A 17,298-nucleotide genomic window follows, 5' to 3' on the forward strand; every position below is an offset into this window, starting at 1 on the left:
ATAGGGCGAATTTTTACCTCGTCTGCTTTGAGCTTTTTGGGGGTTCTGTTCCTTGCTCAGGCGCGAATTGACCTGCATATTATAGGCATATCTGATGATTTCGCTAACTATATTGATCGACATTGCGACTTGCCCGTTGCGAGCAGAGCAGTACTGACGGTGGGGAGCATCGCATTCACATCTATGGGAATGATAATTATGTGGCAATAATAATAATACGGCAATTTTCAAGCCGTTGAACTCATTGTGGTATTCTTTTGTCTTTGAAAACTGTAGGCCAAATGATGATAATGATTCTATTATACCTCTGCCTATGTCCATCGTCCATGCAGCTTGCAGTTTCTGTGATGCATGTACAGTAGGGTTATGACTAGGGCTGGGCAAAATCGAGTACCTGAGTGATTCGATTCTGAATCACGTAAAATGCTTCGAGTCGAGTCGAGTATTCGAGTATCACCCATTATGACGTCACAACAGAATGTACTATGTCAAAGTTCAAATATGTACCTTTTATGCCACCACGAAGAACATAATGCCTGTTACCGATAATTCGGTATTTTTTCGACCGTACCGACTTCATTGCACTTCTTGACAATGTTGTGGAACGATCATGACTTCGGAAATGTGTTATTTCAAGTAACGTTCGTAGCTTGGTACTATGTCTATTATGCTGCGACACGGCCAATCAAGGTTTCAAGTCTTCCTCAGTGGAAAATAGTATCGTAACCCATAATTCTCGTTTGTAAATTAACTTTCAGTTGCGAGGAGCGTATAATTTCAGTACTCGAAAAAATCGTCATTTACTACTCGACTCGAATCATTAAAATTAATACTCGATTCAGTTTCGAGTACTCGAATCAGTGTGCCCAGCCCTAGTTATGACCAGTGATGGGATGACTCGAGTCACCTTTTTCGTATGACTTGACTTGACTCGAGTCACTTTGCTAAAATGACTTGACTTGACTTGACTCGGTGTATCAGAAATGTGGATTGACTCGTGACTCGGAGCAAAATTCACGAGTCAATTTCGAGTCATCAAGCAATCGACGTCAATAAAAATCATTGTGTCTTGCATATGTTCGGATTGTACGCGAAACGCTGGTGTAACCCGTGAGAGCGACCAATCATTCAATGATTGTGCTTTTTACTGGAACCTCCATTGTTCTCACATAAATATAGTGATCGGAAACGAAGTGATCGGAGCTTACAGCTTACGCTGTCGTAAACTAGTATAGTAAAGTAATTTAATAGCAAAATGTCTATTTCTGTTCTCTGTTCTTAACTTAACCAAACTTGTTTTATTGAAATTGAATTCTAACATAGTTTCTATAGTCCTCAGCCATTAGGGCAGGCCCGAATTTTATCATATCAATTTGTAACTGGGTAATGTATTGTTTCTCTATTCTCTATTTTGGCTGGTAACTATAATCCGAGGCTACGCTACTACTTATGTAGTTTAACATTTCTACGTATATGTGAGCAATAAAGCGCCTTCTTGCGTGTATATTAGGGTTGTCCATAATTTGGAAAATCTTACAAATCCTCGGTTGTAATGTCTTATTCGATAGATTATTGATAAAAAACGACACTGAGCCTGAAAGAAGCTCACAGAAAGGCCGTTTAGATTTCGTACAAAGCGTTTGAAAGTAGCTGCCGAAGAATGGGCGTGCCACCGACCATAGAACGGCGAGAAGACTAGTAATCAAGAAACCACGGCTCTTGATTGGATAATCGGCTATGCTTCAATGACCATGTCAGCAGCAGCTTGCTGATTAGGTGAACAAGGAGTCTGCTACTGGCGGCGATTCTGAAAGCGCATTGTATGTAGGTTGACAGATAATGATTTAGGATTGATTAAGGGTATGTTGAGGTACGAAATACATGATGAACAAACAACAGCTGCTTCACAAAAACGTCTAAAGCATGACTGCTTTATTGTGAAAGAAACCGCCGTAGCCTATATGCCTTGTTTTCAACGAGGGAAAGCATAGGCGCTTATGCAAGTGGCGACGGATTCCTAGTTTCAAAAATAATATATCATTATTGAATACAAAGATAAAGCTTAACAATGACACTATAGTTTGTGTGATCTCATTGGGTTCAGGTTGTAGTACATAGTTGAAGTTTTGAAAGCTCTAAGGGTCGGCTGAATCAGCGGGTTATGCTTGGCACTTGTCAGATGCTTGCATCAAACTGTATTCACTTGCAAGTGTTGTCAGAGTCCTTGATGATGACGCAGAAAAGAGGCGTAAAAGTAAGCACATAATATGCCGGATATGATATGTCAAATTCCTTAATAATCGCGCAGAAAAGGGGTGTAAAGGTAAAAACAGACAATGCTGCATAGTGCATAGTATCCAGCGTAGTTTGCATATCATATCAAGCAGGGCCTGTGCATGCATTTAAACCTCGTTTCTGCGACATCATTAGGGACTTTGAAAACATTTAAAAGTGAATTCAATTTGCTGCAAACATCTGATGAGTGCTAAGCCTAACCGTCTGATTCAGCCGATCGCTAGAGCATTCAAAACTTCAACTATGTACTGCAACCTGAGCCCAATAAGATCACCTAACTTATAGTGTCATTGTTAAGCTTTATCTTTGTATTCAATAATGATATATTATTTCTGAAACTAGGAATCCGTCGCCACTTGCATAAGCGCCTATGCTTTCCCTCGTTGAAAACAAGGCATAGGCTACGGCGGTTTCTTTCACAATAAAGCAGTCGTGCTTTAGACGTTTTTGTGAAGCAGCTGTTGTTTGTTCATCATGTATTTCGTACCTCAACATACCCTTAATCAATCCTAAATCATTATCTGTCAACCTACATACAATGCGCTTTCAGAATCGCCGCCAGTAGCAGACTCCTTGTTCACCTAATCAGCAAGCTGCTGCTGACGTGGTCATTGAAGCATAGCCGATTATCCAATCAAGAGCCGTGGTTTCTTGATTACTAGTCTTCTCGCCGTTCTATGGTCGGTGGCACGCCCATTCTTCGGCAGCTACTTTCAAACGCTTTGTACGAAATCTAAACGGCCTTTCTGTGAGCTTCTTTCAGGCTCAGTGTCGTTTTTTATCAATAATCTATCGAATAAGACATTACAACCGAGGATTTGTACGATTTTCCAAATTATGGACAACCCTAGTGTATATTTACCTCTATATTCGTCCAGAATCAATGACCACTGAATCTTTATTTCTGACAGCTAGCAAAATGCAATGACGTAAGCATGCCTTATACTTCGAAAAGGCAACTTGACTTGAATAGTGACTTGACTCGTGACTTGACTTGACTCGACTTGACTTGAGTCACCTCCAAAAATCGAGTGACTTGACTTGACTCGAGTCACCTTCGAAAATCGATTGCTTGACTTGACTCGAGTCAAAATGTGCAATGACTCGAAATGACTCGGGACTCGAAGGTAGTGACTTGATCCCAACACTGGTTATGACTGAAAAAAAAAAATTTGCCTGTAGCAGGAATTGACGAACATTTTGGTATAAATTAATAAAATTATAATCATTTTGTTCAAATCGAAAAAAATGTCCCGCACAAACTAACATCAATTTTCGACACTGGTCCAAATATGGAAAAAAATTAAAATTCAAAGATATTCTGTGCTACAAATTTAATCTTCAAATATATGTCCTTTTACACTTATTGGAAAGTTCATTCATCAATTTGACTTCCCTTTCTGTTATTATGTTAAAGCCAGGGACATCTACGACGGACATATCCGACTTCCAATGGGGTTTTGGGGCACTTTATCGCTGCAGGACATTCGACCGCAAAGATAGCAGCAAATAATCTTTGATATATTCTAGAGCCCAACCGATATTGGATTTTTGGGTCGATACCGATAAAACCAATATCTCACACCTTAGCCGATAACCCCAATACATTCAGCCGATATTCAAAAGAAGTTGGATGTATACATAAGCAAATCTTCAGAGGGCATTTATTTGAATTGAACATCTTTACAGCTATTGTTACACTTGAACATGAAATGAACTAGAAAGGCTGCATCTGGACACCTTTTAAGTGTAAGCTATATGAAATATATCAATATTCTCAGTCTAGCGATCAAAGATTATAGTTTTCTGGCTTCCTTCCACCATGTTGTGACGTCACACGCAAATTGCCGTTAATTTTTCAACTCCAATGGCCGATACCGATAATTCTTTCAAAGTGTGATATCGTCTCGATATTATCGACGAACCGATAATCGGTCGGGCTCTAGTATATTCCATCTTTAGACATCTGGTTAGAATACCAGTCTTCCTGACACGCATTCGCGATGAATAAGCATCTCCAGAGTTATTCTCTATCTGGGGAAGTGGAAGTACGCAACGCAACCCTTGAGCACGCTTTCGCATTGCGTAGAGATGGAAGTTTATGCCATTTGATCAGTGGTAATCTATACTATTTTATTTGAAAGAACGGCATGTTCTGCACATGCCATAGATAAACTTGAAATCATCTATACATCCTCGGTTTTCTAATATTTTCATCTGAAATTCGTGCTTGGTGGATTGCACCTAGTTTTCGTAGTGTTTTACCACATCATCTCCAAATTTGTAGCTGAGAGTTGGATTTCTTGAAGACGTTGGTTCGAAGAACTCTAATATATGCTTTAAGAATTGATAATATGATGTTGGCAAGGGATATGAAAACCCATGCTCATCATTGCATTTCGCAGTTTCGAAACAACGCCATTCTGCCGTCCAGTATCAACAGATGCTACGGTGTCACATATGATATATGAGATTTTCAAATTTTCCTGTACATCATATTATTCTAAGCGGTTTTCTAGACCGCTGAAAATACCTAGAGTTGTTCTACTTTCGCCTTTTCGAACACCCAGTTTGATTTTTGCCAGAAAAATTGAAATTATACGATATATACAGTCTACATCTAAAATCGGAATTAATAATTATTTATTAATTATTTAATATTGACTGTAAACAAGAACACGATAGCAATAATTCAATCAGGGCGTTCAAAATGTACCAAAATACTATTTTAAATCTTCGCAATTGGAATTGGGTCAGTTAAATTCAAATCAGTAGATAAATAAATTATATAGTCTGTATCTACAAAAGAAAGCCTATCCTCCATACAGTGAAAACTGGAAATTTTTTGTGCTGGAGGTTTTTGTTCAAACAGTCTTAACTTAAATTGTGAGTTTTGAAATCAGGACACAAAAGCTCATCATTTGTGACTACAGGCCACACAAAATTTTGAATTTTTTTTCTAGTCGTAACCCTAATGTACAGTAGGGCTGTTCAAAAATAAGCGGAGTTATGTGAGTTTTTCGTTGATAATTTTCCGATTATCCTTGATTGGTGGATAATCCGATGATTATCAACGAAAAACTTACATAAGTCCGCTTCTACTAGTTGGAATTGACTCTTGTTTTGCATCGTCTTTGAAGACAGCTCAACAATTTCATGGGGTTGGCAGAAAAATTTGAAAAAGTTTATTTTTCAATTTTCCCTTATAAATTAAAAATTTTAATTGGATCTGCGGAGTCCTACAATTGTTGGAATTGAACCAAATTTGGTGTGCAGCGTTATTTACGGTAACCTGAAAGGTTAATCAGTGAGCGGCTGGAATCCGGAAAAAAAAGTAATTTTTGAACAGCCCTAATGTGCAGCATTGGCAAGGTGGATTCTTACTCATGCAGTCTGTACTGAAATAACTGAATCATTACGGCATTGCTCTGAAAGACTATAGGATTAAGAGAGGAGATTGTATATATAGTGCTTTCATTTCAACCACATGAAAACTGACATTGTCATTTCTATTCTTTAGCAAGGTATCTTTGGATTATGGCCCTTGAATCATCCTCGTCGTTTGGGTTCCCAGGAAAAGTGCGAAGATTTTTATATAGGCACCGGCGGAAACTTATTTTCACAGGAGTACTTGTTGGAGGAGTGGTTGCGTCCGTGAAGTATGTGCAATACAGAATTGAGAAATGGGTCTTGGAAGAGCAACAAAAGTATTTGAAGGAGATGCAAAAGCAACAACATTACAGCAAGACACAGGAACATTGCTTTGAATTGGCGAAAGCTACTGCATTCTCTTTGCAAGAAAATATCGAAATCAAATTCGACACGAATGAAATCACCAGTCAAATCAAGAATGAAATCGATATGAAGAAGAAACTGGAGCTTTGGAATGATTTGAAAATCTCCATTTTTGCAAAAATGGTCTCCTGCATTTACGTGACTACGATATCAGTTGCCATATTACGCATTCAACTCAATCATATATCGGCTAAATTGTTTTCTAAAACAAATGAATATAACGCAAAGTCTGGGATCGATGATAATATTCGGCAATGGTATCTCAGCCAGTCTCATAATTTTCTTTCTACCGGTGCAATAACTGATATTGCAAAGCAAATGAAGAAGCTTACCGAGTCCTTGACTGATTCAATGCCGCTGCAATGCAAGATGGGTGGTGTAGGAGTGCAATCTCTTTTGAAAAGTTATCATGATAAGATCAAGCAGCACAATTTGTTGAAGTTTACTCCGAAAAAATCGCTTGACAGTTCTTGTATTACCGATTTTTTCCTTCCGTCCGAGCCATGTGTTGGTGATTCCAGTGTCGAAGCCAAGCAAGTACTTAGCGCTGAAATATGGGACATAGTAGACACTGATGACTTCATGGATGTGATTAATTCATGTGTCTTGTCATCCTTTGAAGTCTTAGCAGAATCGATTAGCTTGGAAATTCTGTGTTCAAGAGGCTATGGTTCTGGTGCAGTGGCGGTGGTTGGTGACCATCAGTCAAGTATGAATGACAAATGCACACTTGCACTAGCTAAGTTATTACCTGTTGTGAATTCCAAAATGAGCACAATGTGTTCCCAATCTTACATCAATCGTGTATTGAACAATTCTCTATTGTCTGAATTTTGTGCCAACGTGTATGATTCTTTTACTGGTTGAACAGTGATTTTATAAAATGAATGTTGTAATTATTCACACATTTTTATTTAAGATTGTATGCCATCGATCAAAATGGCGGTAAATTCAAAATCGTTACTCTCTGGAATTCGAGTACTTGATATGACTCGCGTACTGGCTGGTCCTTTCATGACCATGATTCTTGGGGATATGGGAGCTGATGTTATTAAGGTTGAAAAGCCGAAGGATGGCGATGATACTAGATCTTGGGGTCCACCGTTTCGGGGCACAGAGAGTGCCTACTTTTTGTCGACAAATCGAAATAAACGATCAATTGCAATCAATATGAAGCACAAAAAAGGTATTGGTTTGATAAAGGAAATGGTGAAGGTCAGTGATGTGTTCGTTGAAAATTATGTACCTGGGAAATTAGACTCGATCGGAATTGGTTATGAAGAACTGGAAAAAGTTAACCCAGGTCTTGTATATTGTTCCATAACTGGGTTTGGTCCTGCTGGACCGTACGCCAACAGACCTGGATATGATGTCATCGCTGCCTCTTATGGAGGACTCAATTATATCACAGGCCCCGAGAATGGCGAACCATGCAAGGTTGGTGTTGCCTTGACTGATCTATGCACTGGTCTCTATGCCCATGGAGCTATAATAGCAGCTTTAATGCAACGAGAAAAAACTGGTATCGGACAAAAGATAGATTGTGATTTGCTCTCAACGCAACTTGCCACTTTGGTGAATATATCGTCAAGTTATCTCAATAACGGAGTGGAGGCCAAGAGATGGGGAACGGCGCATGCATCGTTGGTACCGTATCAGGCTTTTGAAACTAAGAATTCTGATTATCTAACCGTAGGCGCTACGACCAACAGACAGTTTGAAGATCTTTGCAAGAAACTGGGTGTTGGAGATCTTGCCAAAGATAAAAGATTTGCTAGTAATAAAGACAGGGTCGAAAACCGGGTTGTTTTATTGCAAATCCTCGGAGAAATATTCCTCTGCAAAACAAATGCCGAGTGGTTGCAAGTCTTCGAGGGATCTGCGTTTCCATACGGACCGGTAAATAACATGGAGCAGGCTTTTTCTGATCCCCATGTAATATTTAACAACCTCGTTCATGAATATGAACATCCGACTGCTGGTACTTGCAAAATCACAGCTCCTCCGGTCAAATACACTGGCCATTCCTACCCCAGAATGAAGCCACCCCCAACACTAGGACAGCATACTTCCGAAATACTACGGGGAGTTCTGGACCTTTCGGATGACGTTATAAATGATCTGTATCATGAAGGTGTTGTCGCTTGACAGCATGAACTAATTCGAGAAAATGTTTGCTTTGCGAATCTTCGAAGACCTATAAATCTATATGAAGCCATGTCTGCTCTATGGTCATTGGTCATGGGCCGTTATTCGTAAATATCAGTATCATAATGATAATTTCATGGTTTCTATTGATCGCCGATAGAGCTTTTGAGATAGCCCTCAATTACCGCAGTCTTATTCTATAACATTATTTCATTTTTTGTCAGCAATAATGCGAGAATTCGAATAACTATGTTCAGCAACAAAATATATCGCTAATTATGACGTCACACAGACAATATACAAAGTTGGGAAAACGAGAGAACTGCAGCGTTGGCATGGAGATAGCGAAGCAAAACAAGTTAATGCGCGATTTTCAAATGATACACAAATTCTTTCTGTTGGCATAGACTAGGTTTGCTCATAGTGATGATCGTGGACTCAAGAACAGACAAATGAAATAAATTGCGACCCTTAGCCAATATAGAGAACATGTCCTCGTGATAGTTAGCAGCACACGTATGATTTAGTAAATGTTTGCCTATAGAAGATTTTTGACCCATGGCCTGGTTATGTTCAAGAACAAGCGGATTGTTAAGCTGCGAATTTGAGATATAAGATTTGACAGACAGTGGAATGTGTTCTTTGATACGGTCCTGCAACCGTTTGGAAGTTCTCCCTACGTACCGACAATCACAGTGGCAATTGAATTCATAAATTACGTTGCTTTGTTTTATAGCGGGGAGAACGTCCTTTCGGGTTGCAGGAAACATTGGTATCGTGGTAAAAACAACATTGGTTTTCACCGCTGGATAACAGCGGTAGACTGCTGAAGTTATCCGTTTCTCAAATCGATAAGAAACCGGGCCAAGCCAAGGAAGATGAATGTACACATCCCTATTTTCACGAGAAATTACTTCGGGGGTTTCTTCTGGTTTGGTATCATTCCAATGACTTAACTTTTTACTTATTGTCCGCTTAATAACATACTCTGGGTATCCGTTGTCAATGAAAATTTTACGGATGTAGTCAAGTTCATTATTCAATTTGACCTCGGAACAAATCATCAACGCCCGGTGAACCAAGGTGCCGATTAAATTGATTTTACGACTTTTTGGGCTGAAAGAGCTCCAGCGAAGGTAATGACCCGAAAATGTGGGCTTCCTATAAACGGAGGTAAGGAATTTGCCATCCCCTTTCTCCACAAGAACGTCAAGGAATGCCAGGCGATTGTTAATTTCTTTTTCCGACGTGAATTGCAATGCTGGATGTAGTTTGTTTAAATTTTCCAGGAAACTATCACAGTCAGATTCATTATCGAATATCACGAACGTGTCATCGACATAGCGATGGTATGATAAGGGCGGTTTAATACAAGAAGAGAAGAGCTTATCTTCATGGAATCGTACAAATATATTGGATACCCAGAGTATGTTATTAAGCGGACAATAAGTAAAAAGTTAAGTCATTGGAATGATACCAAACCAGAAGAAACCCCCGAAGTAATTTCTCGTGAAAATAGGGATGTGTACATTCATCTTCCTTGGCTTGGCCCGGTTTCTTATCGATTTGAGAAACGGATAACTTCAGCAGTCTACCGCTGTTATCCAGCGGTGAAAACCAATGTTGTTTTTACCACGATACCAATGTTTCCTGCAATCCGAAAGGACGTTCTCCCCGCTATAAAACAAAGCAACGTAATTTATGAATTCAAGTGCCACTGTGATTGTCGGTACGTAGGGAGAACTTCCAAACGGTTGCAGGACCGTATCAAAGAACACATTCCACCGTCTGTCAAATCTTATATCTCAAATTCGCAGCTTAACAATCCGCTTGTTCTTGAACATAACCAGGCCATGGGTCACAAATCTTCTATAGGCAAACATTTACTAGAAAATCATACGTGTGCTGCTAACTATCACGAGGACATGTTCTCTATATTGGCTAAGGGTCGCAATTTATTTCATTTGTCTGTTCTTGAGTCCACGATCATCACTATGAGCAAACCTAGTCCATGCCAACAGAAAGAATTTGTGTATCATTTGAAAATCGCGCATTAACTTGTTTTGCTTCGCTATCTCCATGCCAACGCTGCAGTTCTCTCGTTTTCCCAACTTTGTATATTGTCTGTGTGACGTCATAATTAGCGATATATTTTGTTGCTGAACATAGTTATTCGAATTCTCGCATTATTGCTGACGATATTCCCCTGACGAGGGTCAGCCGAAATGCTTCGGGAATAAAATGAATATTTTATTCAAATGTGTCATGAAGTTCTGTACTCCTAAGCGTCTCTTTGTGTACTTCCGGAAAAGGTACAGCGATCAGCAATTAAACATCATTAATACGCTGATAAAGACTCGCGGGCGTTTGAGGACTACGTTATCAACAATAGCCTTTTTAAAGGCTTGTATCGCTAAGAAGACGTTGCCTGCATTCTTGAGAGCAAGGATAGAAAAGTCTCGTGCCCGCCTCAATCCCAACATGGAGCGCGCGTTTTTATTTGATGAAATCGGGAAGAAAGAATCTATGGTATTGAAACTTCGTCGTGACTGCCGCACTCAGCAAAGACAGGTAGTGCGATTCTTATCATTCTTTGACCTAGTTCGATTTTGCCGATACCTCGCATCAATTGACGCGATCAAGGAGGATATTAATTCATCTAAAAACGAACGAAATTTGAACCGGCTAGTCATTGACCGCTTCGGAAGTGTCGCTTGTCCCGATGAGAAGAATATCATCAACTTATCGGACTACGCACTGTCCTCGACCGAAAAATTTGCTCTATCGCATGGATTAAATTTCTGCATTCCACCAATTAATGTCAAGAGTGAGGAGGTTTTCGCCGAATTTGAGATTCTATTAGCTCAATTGAAGCACCGTGAAGCAAAATCAATCGATGAAGTGCCAGCTCTCAAAGCAAGACTTACGGACTTGGCACATTCGTATTGTGGATGTCCAGTTGACAAAGCGGATTTCTTGATGACAAAGGAATGCTTCCGTGCCATAAAATCTCTGCGAAGCAACCCCGATATTCACATAACGAAACCAGATAAAGGTACTGGCGTGGTAATTTTAAACAAGAAAGATTACGTTTCAAAGATGATGAGTATTCTCGAGGATAAATCCAAATTCGTTGTACTTGGCCCGGTCTCGGAATACGACAATACTGCCAAGTCTGAAAGACGACTACAACGACGCCTTCGAATCTTGAAAAACGATGACGTAATATCCACTGAAGAATATGACTTCATCAGGCCTGTTGGCTCCCAAAGACCGCGTATGTATGGATTACCGAAGACGCATAAAGACGATGTGCCACTCAGACCGATACTCAGCATGACTGGGTCAATGCAACAGAAGTTGGCGAAGTGGTTGATCAACATACTGGAACCTGTTCGCGAACTTTACGGGTCGCATTGCGTACGCGATTCTTTTACCTTCGCTGATGAGATGCGTCGCTCACAGCTATCCGCGCGCGATAATTTCCTAGGCTCATTCGACATAAAGAGTCTTTTCACCAACGTACCACTAAATGAGACGTTGAATATTTGCGCTGATGCTCTATATAACGGTAAGCTAATACCCCCTCCTTTCTCGAGAGCTACCTTCATTGAATTGATGAGAAACGCTGTGTGTTCTGTTGAATTTAGCTTCAACAATATCATGTTCCGGCAATCTGATGGTGTAGCAATGGGATCACCATTGGGTCCTATTCTAGCCAATATATTTGTAGGATTCCATGAAGATAAGCTCTTCTCTTCTTGTATTAAACCGCCCTTATCATACCATCGCTATGTCGATGACACGTTCGTGATATTCGATAATGAATCTGACTGTGATAGTTTCCTGGAAAATTTAAACAAACTACATCCAGCATTGCAATTCACGTCGGAAAAAGAAATTAACAATCGCCTGGCATTCCTTGACGTTCTTGTGGAGAAACGGGATGGCAAATTCCTTACCTCCGTTAATAGGAAGCCCACATTTTCGGGTCATTACCTTCGATGGAGCTCTTTCAGCCCAAAAAGTCGTAAAATCAATTTAATCGGCACCTTGGTTCACCGGGCGTTAATGATTTGTTCCGAGGTCAAATTGAATAATGAACTTGACTACATCCGTAAAATTTTCATTGACAACGGATACCCAGAGTATGTTATTAAGCGGACAATAAGTAAAAAGTTAAGTCATTGGAATGATACCAAACCAGAAGAAACCCCCGAAGTAATTTCTCGTGAAAATAGGGATGTGTACATTCATCTTCCTTGGCTTGGCCCGGTTTCTTATCGATTTGAGAAACGGATAACTTCAGCAGTCTACCGCTGTTATCCAGCGGTGAAAACCAATGTTGTTTTTACCACGATACCAATGTTTCCTGCAACCCGAAAGGACGTTCTCCCCGCTATAAAACAAAGCAACGTAATTTATGAATTCAAGTGCCACTGTGATTGTCGGTACGTAGGGAGAACTTCCAAACGGTTGCAGGACCGTATCAAAGAACACATTCCACCGTCTGTCAAATCTTATATCTCAAATTCGCAGCTTAACAATCCGCTTGTTCTTGAACATAACCAGGCCATGGGTCAAAAATCTTCTATAGGCAAACATTTACTAGAAAATCATACGTGTGCTGCTAACTATCACGAGGACATGTTCTCTATATTGGCTAAGGGTCGCAATTTATTTCATTTGTCTGTTCTTGAGTCCACGATCATCACTATGAGCAAACCTAGTCTATGCCAACAGAAAGAATTTGTGTATCATTTGAAAATCGCGCATTAACTTGTTTTGCTTCGCTATCTCCATGCCAACGCTGCAGTTCTCTCGTTTTCCCAACTTTGTATATTGTCTGTGTGACGTCATAATTAGCGATATATTTTGTTGCTGAACATAGTTATTCGAATTCTCGCATTATTGCTGACGATATTCCCCTGACGAGGGTCAGCCGAAAAGCTTCGGGAATAAAATGAATATTTTATTCAAATGTGTCATGAAATTCATTTTTTGTGCAAATTATATACTTCAATTGAACGACCTTTAATGGTCATTTATGCGTCTTCGGTGCAATTTTTAGCCCTAACAGAAACGAATAAAGGTCAACTGCATCTTCATAACAACTTTGCGGAATCATGTTCAAAATTTTTTTTCATAACGAAATTACCGACTTTCCGTGTCTTGATCATTGCAGATGCGGGTCGCCGCTTTCTGAATTCAAGGAGTAGCTTTGTTTTGAAATGTGGCCAGAAGATATGGCCAGAGATATGGTTTCATATGAAAGAGCAACGAGAGCCAGGTGGTTGGACTATGCGAGCTGATATCGATGAGCTATTGTAGTTGCTGAATAGAGATATGTAGGCTACTGATTCCATTGATTATAACCTCATGGCCAGCTGCTTTATAAATGTTGTGCGAGCAATACATTAATTAACTGCACCCAGGACCGTAACAGCGCTTCGTCATCCCCCCCCCCAAAAAAACGTTGGTCTTGGCCCCCATTGGGTGATAAACCCAACTTCTCGGGGGCTTCGCCTGCAAACCCCCCACAGGTTAGTCGTGTTTGCCGCGACTCGTAACCGACATTTATTGTACTGTCTGAGTGTCTGGTGAGACGCATTACTTCGCCTAAACGCGGGAAGCGCGAAAATTTTCAACAATTCATGATTGAATCGGTCAATATCATCGGGAATTGCATATATGTTGCTAGCAATTTTTTATCCTCCTCTGCTCACGGAATCAGATTTCCCGGTAAAGCTGAACGAGGTAGTGATCTCTTGGAAACAGTAAGGCCCGTAAATGATATTTAAACATATTCGAGCGGTATAATACCTTCATTACACGATGCTTAAACGTACCAAGCTAAAAGACACACACGATCTCAAGTTGGTATTTCTTCACCGGCAATTAAATTTTCCTTGCGGGTAAGCATTTGTCTTGTGGGGCTCACATTATCAGGACAGGAGCATTCGCCGCCAGCCATTTAGGCACCTATGGACGAGGCTTATGTGTGTGTATATATCGAAGTTTTCAGTGGTCAGCATAAGGGCAGACCGTTTCGGCCCAGGTCTTCTCGCCGTCGATCGTTCTGGCACACTTCATGGAGTCGCAACTTGCATGGCCTTAAATTGTTTATGTCTTGGTGCGTCGTGGTGTGGTAATGGCCGACGACGAAATGCCCATTTGTATAAATGATGCGTATATTTTTCTTTTTTTTGGGGGGGGGTACCCAATAATCCGGACATCTGGCAACACTAAAGGACGGAGATAATGAAGTTAGCTCATCCGGGAGAATGATAATCAGGTGATTAAAAACTGCTAATCGGGGCCCATTTTAGCCGGAGATAATAAAGTTAGCTGATCCGGATGAATGCTAATCGTGTGATTAAATACTGCTAATCGCGACGCATAAAGTTGTAAAAGGTTACGCGCGATGGTTAGTCGAGGTGTTTCGAGTTTTCAATCAAGTGGCTTTATCTGTTGCATCATAATGTGAAAATGCGTTCGGCTGTCAGGTGTCAATTTGTTGAATGAAACTATAGAGATCCCACAATCTTCATAATGAAACAGCAGCCTGCTGATGACGATACTGCCACTGTTATAGGTAGAATTAGCATCATCGTAAAATGAAAGTCGTGTCCAATTCGTACGGTACAGTTAAGAAATGGATTATAAAATATTGATATTGCTCTGCATAATTCGGTTACAAAATTCGGGTACATAATTCGTTGATTGTTTAGTGAAGACATTACCTAGTAGACCAGTGGTCGGGAACCTTTTTCGGCTGAAGAGCCATTTTAGCCCCATATTTTCCATTTTAACTCCCAAAGAGCCATACATGTCCATCAATTGTTACGTCACAATTGAAAATTCGTGACGTCATAGTAGTAATAATTCGAAATCACTACATGGGATTCGTCGTGGGCGCCATATTTTCTCTGTAAAAACTCGTATCAATATCATCATTTCAAAATACCACAAAACTGCGATACAATTAAAAGATAGGAAGGTGTCGAAACGACTTGGAGTAGTCTTTGAAATCGTATGCTATTAATCATCCTGTGATAGCGCAATTCATCGTAAATATAGCTCAGAATTTATCATAAATGATATAAATCTAATATAACTATAGCACTGATTCCAAAAATAAATACTGCTCGACTTCTCAATTCGGCGGTAACATAAACGTTGCACGATACACGCCGACATTTCAAGGGCATGCAGTACTAAAAAGCTACTTATCAATTTGGACGTGGATAGCGAAGCGCTGTTTGTAATTTGGATTTGTAATTGGAATGTCACTTCCAAGACAGTTATTTCTTAGCGTAGATCAGGAATACAATGTGTATTTGAAAACTAGATTGTCATATAGGCAGGGCCGTAACAGCACTTCGCCAGCCCCCCCCCAAAAACTTTGGTCTTGAGCCCTCCATATGATGATAAACCGAACTTCTGGGGGGCTTCGCTCCCCAGACCCCCCCTCAGGCTGTATCCTGTACGCCGTTTACCGCTACTTATCATCTTACATGGGGCTCCGTTGACTGGGTACGCTTTTCTCGCCTAAACGCGCCAAGCGCGAAAAAATTCTGAAATTCGTGATTGAATCGGTAAATATGATCGGGAATTGCATACGTATTGCTATCAATTTTTACCCTCTCTCTGCTCACCTAATCAGATTTACAGGTAGAGCTGAATGAGGCGTGTTTGAATAGGTAGGACCCCTCAATAATAATTAAACATCTCCGGGCGTATACCCATTGACAGGAACGAAACAGCACTTCGTCAGGCCCCTAAAAAATCTTAGGTCTTGGGCTCCCATAGGGTGATAAACCGACCCCCAATGACGTTCGCTTTGCCACGAAATTAGTCGTACTGTTTAGTGAGCCAGCGCCAAGCGCGAAAATTTTCGATAATTCATGATAAAATCGGTCAATAAGATCGGGAATTGCATATATATTGCTATCAATTTCTTGTCCTCTCTGCTCACGTAATCAGATTTACCGGCAGAGCTGAGTGAGGTGTCTTGGAAACTGTAGGGCCCGTTGGTATGACTCCGTAACATAATGTTATTTCGTAGCCTCCTGTCTGCTATATCAAAAAATATAGAATCGCCCAAACGTAGGCTACTAAACTAAAAGACACACACGATTTCAAATTGGTATTTCTTCACTGGTATATAATTTTCCCCTGCGGGATGGTATTTGTCTTGTGAGGTTGAGATTGCCAAGACAGGAACATTCGGCGCCAGTGCAGTAGGCGCCTTTGGACAATTAAACCTACATGTATTTTGTATATATAACGAAGTTTTCGGTCAGCATAAGGACGGTCCTTTTCGGCCAAGGTTTTCTCACTGCCGATCGTTCTAGCACATTTCTTGGAGTCGCATGTTACATGGCCTGAAACTTTATACGTCTTGGTACATCGTGGCGCAATAATGACCAACGCAGATATGGCTATTTCCATAAATCTTGCTTATTTTTTTGGGGGGGGGCAAGAGTACTCCAAAATCAAGACATTGGCAACTTGGAATCGCGCGCAGCGCGAAAAAAATTTGAAAAAGTTGCATAAATTTTCAAAAAATACTCTATAATATATGCTAATCCACGAAATAATTTTGGGCCCCCTTCGAGCTCGGGCCCCCCACAATTGGAGGGTTTGGGGTGCGGCAGTTACGGTGCTGCATATAGGCGTTCCCATGTCTGCTATTCTCTTGGTCAACCAACGTATTGTGCAATCCAAGTTTACGCAGCACGCGATGCTGGGTACATCGAATTCGCGAGGGATATTGGTCGTCATCGCTACAGTAACTTAATGTTGAGAATTTTGTAAAGGGGTCCGAGACCTCAACCGTGGACACGCCACTGCCTTGACCTCTCAAATACATGTTTATGCTACCATGAGAATAATTATTCTGGCCGGTAAGGAAATTTACTAACAGGCTGCTGCAATATCGATAAAATTAAGTACAAAATCGAAAATATGTCAAAGAGCCATATCATATACCCAAAAGAGCCATATATGGCTCGCGAGCCATAGGTTCCCGACCACTGTAGTAGACAATCAGCACGG

General features: G+C 40.5%; 3 protein-coding genes across 3 annotated transcripts in view; all 3 read left to right on the plus strand.

The window, feature by feature from the left end:
- Positions 1-17,298, plus strand: part of LOC145443720 (uncharacterized) — a 180,171-nt gene that overhangs the window by 29,017 nt on the left and 133,856 nt on the right. The window lies entirely within an intron of this gene.
- LOC145443714 (peroxisomal biogenesis factor 3-like) lies at positions 5,433-7,089 on the plus strand. Its single transcript, XM_080321664.1, has one exon. It carries the CDS (start codon positions 5,833-5,835, stop codon positions 6,955-6,957), a length of 1,125 nt encoding a protein of 374 aa, XP_080177790.1. The 5' UTR covers positions 5,433-5,832; the 3' UTR covers positions 6,958-7,089.
- LOC145443713 (succinyl-CoA:glutarate CoA-transferase-like) lies at positions 7,015-8,757 on the plus strand. The gene has a single exon (XM_080321663.1). It carries the CDS (start codon positions 7,015-7,017, stop codon positions 8,236-8,238), a length of 1,224 nt encoding a protein of 407 aa, XP_080177789.1. The 3' UTR covers positions 8,239-8,757.

This window comes from Botryllus schlosseri, chromosome 7 (genome assembly GCF_051294905.1).
Source record: "Botryllus schlosseri isolate E-star chromosome 7, Bs_hap1, whole genome shotgun sequence".
Lineage (NCBI taxonomy): Eukaryota > Metazoa > Chordata > Ascidiacea > Stolidobranchia > Styelidae > Botryllus > Botryllus schlosseri.

Excerpts from the sequence above, each read along its gene's own strand:
- LOC145443714 (XM_080321664.1), top strand. The coding sequence starts at position 5,833 with ATGGCCCTTGAATCATCCTCGTCGTTTGGGTTCCCAGGAAAAGTGCGA.
- LOC145443713 (XM_080321663.1), top strand. The coding sequence starts at position 7,015 with ATGCCATCGATCAAAATGGCGGTAAATTCAAAATCGTTACTCTCTGGA.